Genomic DNA, 5,000 nt, shown 5'->3' with positions numbered 1-5,000 from the left:
CACAGTATATATGTACTACACACTGTATATGTACTACACACAGTATATAAGTACTACACACAGTATATATGTACTACACACTGTATATAAGTACTACACACTGTATATGTACTACACACAGTATATAAGTACTACACACAGTATATATGTACTACACACTGTATATAAGTACTACACACAGTATATAAGTACTACACACTGTATATGTACTACACACAGTATATAAGTACTACACACAGTATATATGTACTACACACTGTATATGTACTACACACAGTATATAAGTACTACACACAGTATATATGTACTACACACAGTATATATGTACTACACACTGTATATATGTACTACACACTGTATATGTACTACACACAGTATATATGTACTACACACTGTATATAAGTACTACACACTGTATATGTACTACACACAGTATATATGTACTACACACTGTATATAAGTACTACACACTGTATATATGTACTACACACTGTATATAAGTACTACACACTGTATATATGTACTACACACTGTATATATGTACTACACACTGTATATATGTACTACACACTGTATATAAGTACTACACACAGTATATATGTACTACACACTGTATATAAGTACTACACACTGTATATAAGTACTACAAACTGTATATGTACTACACACTGTATATAAGTACTACACACTGTATATATGTACTACACACTGTATATATGTACTACACACTGTATATAAGTACTACACACTGTATATGTACTACACACTGTATATATGTACTACACACTGTATATAAGTACTACACACTGTATATGTACTACACACTGTATATATGTACTACACACTGTATATAAGTACTACACACTGTATATGTACTACACACTGTATATAAGTACTACACACTATATATATGTACTACACACAGTATATATGTACTACACACTGTATATGTACTACACACAGTATATATGTACTACACACAGTATATATGTACTACACACTGTATATAAGTACTACACACTGTATATGTACTACACACTGTATATAAGTACTACACACAGTATATATGTACTACACACTGTATATATGTACTACACACAGTATATATGTACTACACACTGTATATACGTACTACACACAGTATATATGTACTACACACAGTATATATGTACTACACACAGTATATATGTACTACACACTGTATATATGTACTACACACAGTATATAAGTACTACACACTGTATATGTACTACACACTGTATATATGTACTACACACAGTATATAAGTACTACACACAGTATATATGTACTACACACTGTATATAAGTACTACACACTGTATATAAGTACTACACACTGTATATATGTACTACACACAGTATATAAGTACTACACACAGTATATAAGTACTACACACTGTATATAAGTACTACACACTGTATATGTACTACACACTGTATATAAGTACTACACACTGTATATAAGTACTACACACTGTATATGTACTACACACAGTATATAAGTACTACACACAGTATATATGTACTACACACTGTATATGTACTACACACAGTATATAAGTACTACACACAGTATATATGTACTACACACTGTATATGTACTACACACAGTATATAAGTACTACACACAGTATATATGTACTACACACTGTATATAAGTACTACACACTGTATATGTACTACACACAGTATATAAGTACTACACACAGTATATATGTACTACACACTGTATATAAGTACTACACACAGTATATAAGTACTACACACTGTATATGTACTACACACAGTATATAAGTACTACACACAGTATATATGTACTACACACTGTATATGTACTACACACAGTATATAAGTACTACACACAGTATATATGTACTACACACAGTATATATGTACTACACACTGTATATATGTACTACACACTGTATATGTACTACACACAGTATATATGTACTACACACTGTATATAAGTACTACACACTGTATATGTACTACACACAGTATATATGTACTACACACTGTATATAAGTACTACACACTGTATATATGTACTACACACTGTATATAAGTACTACACACTGTATATATGTACTACACACTGTATATATGTACTACACACTGTATATATGTACTACACACTGTATATAAGTACTACACACAGTATATATGTACTACACACTGTATATAAGTACTACACACTGTATATAAGTACTACAAACTGTATATGTACTACACACTGTATATAAGTACTACACACTGTATATATGTACTACACACTGTATATATGTACTACACACTGTATATAAGTACTACACACTGTATATGTACTACACACTGTATATATGTACTACACACTGTATATAAGTACTACACACTGTATATGTACTACACACTGTATATATGTACTACACACTGTATATAAGTACTACACACTGTATATGTACTACACACTGTATATAAGTACTACACACTATATATATGTACTACACACAGTATATATGTACTACACACTGTATATGTACTACACACAGTATATATGTACTACACACAGTATATATGTACTACACACTGTATATAAGTACTACACACTGTATATGTACTACACACTGTATATAAGTACTACACACAGTATATATGTACTACACACTGTATATATGTACTACACACAGTATATATGTACTACACACTGTATATACGTACTACACACAGTATATATGTACTACACACAGTATATATGTACTACACACAGTATATATGTACTACACACTGTATATATGTACTACACACAGTATATAAGTACTACACACTGTATATGTACTACACACTGTATATATGTACTACACACAGTATATAAGTACTACACACAGTATATATGTACTACACACTGTATATAAGTACTACACACTGTATATAAGTACTACACACTGTATATATGTACTACACACTGTATATATGTACTACACACTGTATATAAGTACTACACACTGTATATAAGTACTACACACTGTATATGTACTACACACAGTATATAAGTACTACACACAGTATATATGTACTACACACTGTATATGTACTACACACAGTATATAAGTACTACACACAGTATATATGTACTACACACTGTATATGTACTACACACAGTATATAAGTACTACACACAGTATATATGTACTACACACTGTATATAAGTACTACACACTGTATATGTACTACACACAGTATATAAGTACTACACACAGTATATAAGTACTACACACTGTATATGTACTACACACAGTATATAAGTACTACACACAGTATATATGTACTACACACTGTATATAAGTACTACACACTGTATATGTACTACACACTGTATATAAGTACTACACACTATATATATGTACTACACACAGTATATATGTACTACACACTGTATATGTACTACACACAGTATATATGTACTACACACAGTATATATGTACTACACACTGTATATAAGTACTACACACTGTATATGTACTACACACTGTATATAAGTACTACACACAGTATATATGTACTACACACTGTATATATGTACTACACACAGTATATATGTACTACACACTGTATATACGTACTACACACAGTATATATGTACTACACACAGTATATATGTACTACACACAGTATATATGTACTACACACTGTATATATGTACTACACACAGTATATAAGTACTACACACTGTATATGTACTACACACTGTATATATGTACTACACACAGTATATAAGTACTACACACAGTATATATGTACTACACACTGTATATAAGTACTACACACTGTATATAAGTACTACACACTGTATATATGTACTACACACTGTATATATGTACTACACACTGTATATAAGTACTACACACTGTATATAAGTACTACACACTGTATATGTACTACACACAGTATATAAGTACTACACACAGTATATATGTACTACACACTGTATATGTACTACACACAGTATATAAGTACTACACACAGTATATATGTACTACACACTGTATATGTACTACACACAGTATATAAGTACTACACACAGTATATATGTACTACACACTGTATATAAGTACTACACACTGTATATGTACTACACACAGTATATAAGTACTACACACAGTATATAAGTACTACACACTGTATATGTACTACACACAGTATATAAGTACTACACACAGTATATATGTACTACACACTGTATATGTACTACACACAGTATATAAGTACTACACACAGTATATATGTACTACACACAGTATATATGTACTACACACAGTATATATGTACTACACACTGTATATGTACTACACACAGTATATATGTACTACACACAGTATATATGTACTACACACTGTATATGTACTACACACAGTATATATGTACTACACACTGTATATAAGTACTACACACAGTATATAAGTACTACACACTGTATATGTACTACACACTGTATATGTACTACACACAGTATATATGTACTACACACTGTATATAAGTACTACACACTGTATATGTACTACACACAGTATATATGTACTACACACTGTATATAAGTACTACACACAGTATATATGTACTACACACTGTATATAAGTACTACACACTGTATATAAGTACTACACACTGTATATGTACTACACACTGTATATAAGTACTACACACTGTGTGCTATAAGAAGGTAATTATGTCCAATCTCCTGTTGAGTGTTTTGTTTGGTGCTTGTGTGGAGGGATGGACATTTATCGCATACCGTAATCTTCTCCTCGAAGGATTTCAGGTGCAATGTAGTTCGGCGTGCCACAAAAAGTGCTGGTCGTGTCCCCGGGTCTGATCCCCTCCTGAAACGAGACCTCTGTAGCCTTTAATTCCTCTCAAAAACAACTTTAGGAGGTTAAGGCAATAAAAACATTTTGTCCTTGTGTGTCTTGGTCACCACGAGTTTAATGCTCCCAACTGGGT

At 31.5% G+C, this 5,000-nt stretch overlaps 1 protein-coding gene across 4 annotated transcripts in view; it reads right to left on the bottom strand.

Annotated features, from left to right (window-relative positions):
• Positions 1-5,000, bottom strand: part of prkcz (protein kinase C, zeta) — a 51,898-nt gene that overhangs the window by 14,250 nt on the left and 32,648 nt on the right. For all 4 annotated transcript variants that reach the window (XM_047800229.1, XM_047800230.1, XM_047800231.1 and 1 more), the window contains one exon: positions 4,792-4,879. In XM_047800229.1, the coding sequence (XP_047656185.1) occupies positions 4,792-4,879 (88 nt within the window). The remainder of the gene's footprint in view (positions 1-4,791; positions 4,880-5,000) is intronic.

Source organism: Tachysurus fulvidraco, chromosome 14 (assembly GCF_022655615.1).
Source record: "Tachysurus fulvidraco isolate hzauxx_2018 chromosome 14, HZAU_PFXX_2.0, whole genome shotgun sequence".
NCBI classification, from domain to species: domain Eukaryota; kingdom Metazoa; phylum Chordata; class Actinopteri; order Siluriformes; family Bagridae; genus Tachysurus; species Tachysurus fulvidraco.
Note: the sequence above shows the minus strand (reverse complement) of the source record. Positions and strands in the feature narration are given on the sequence as shown.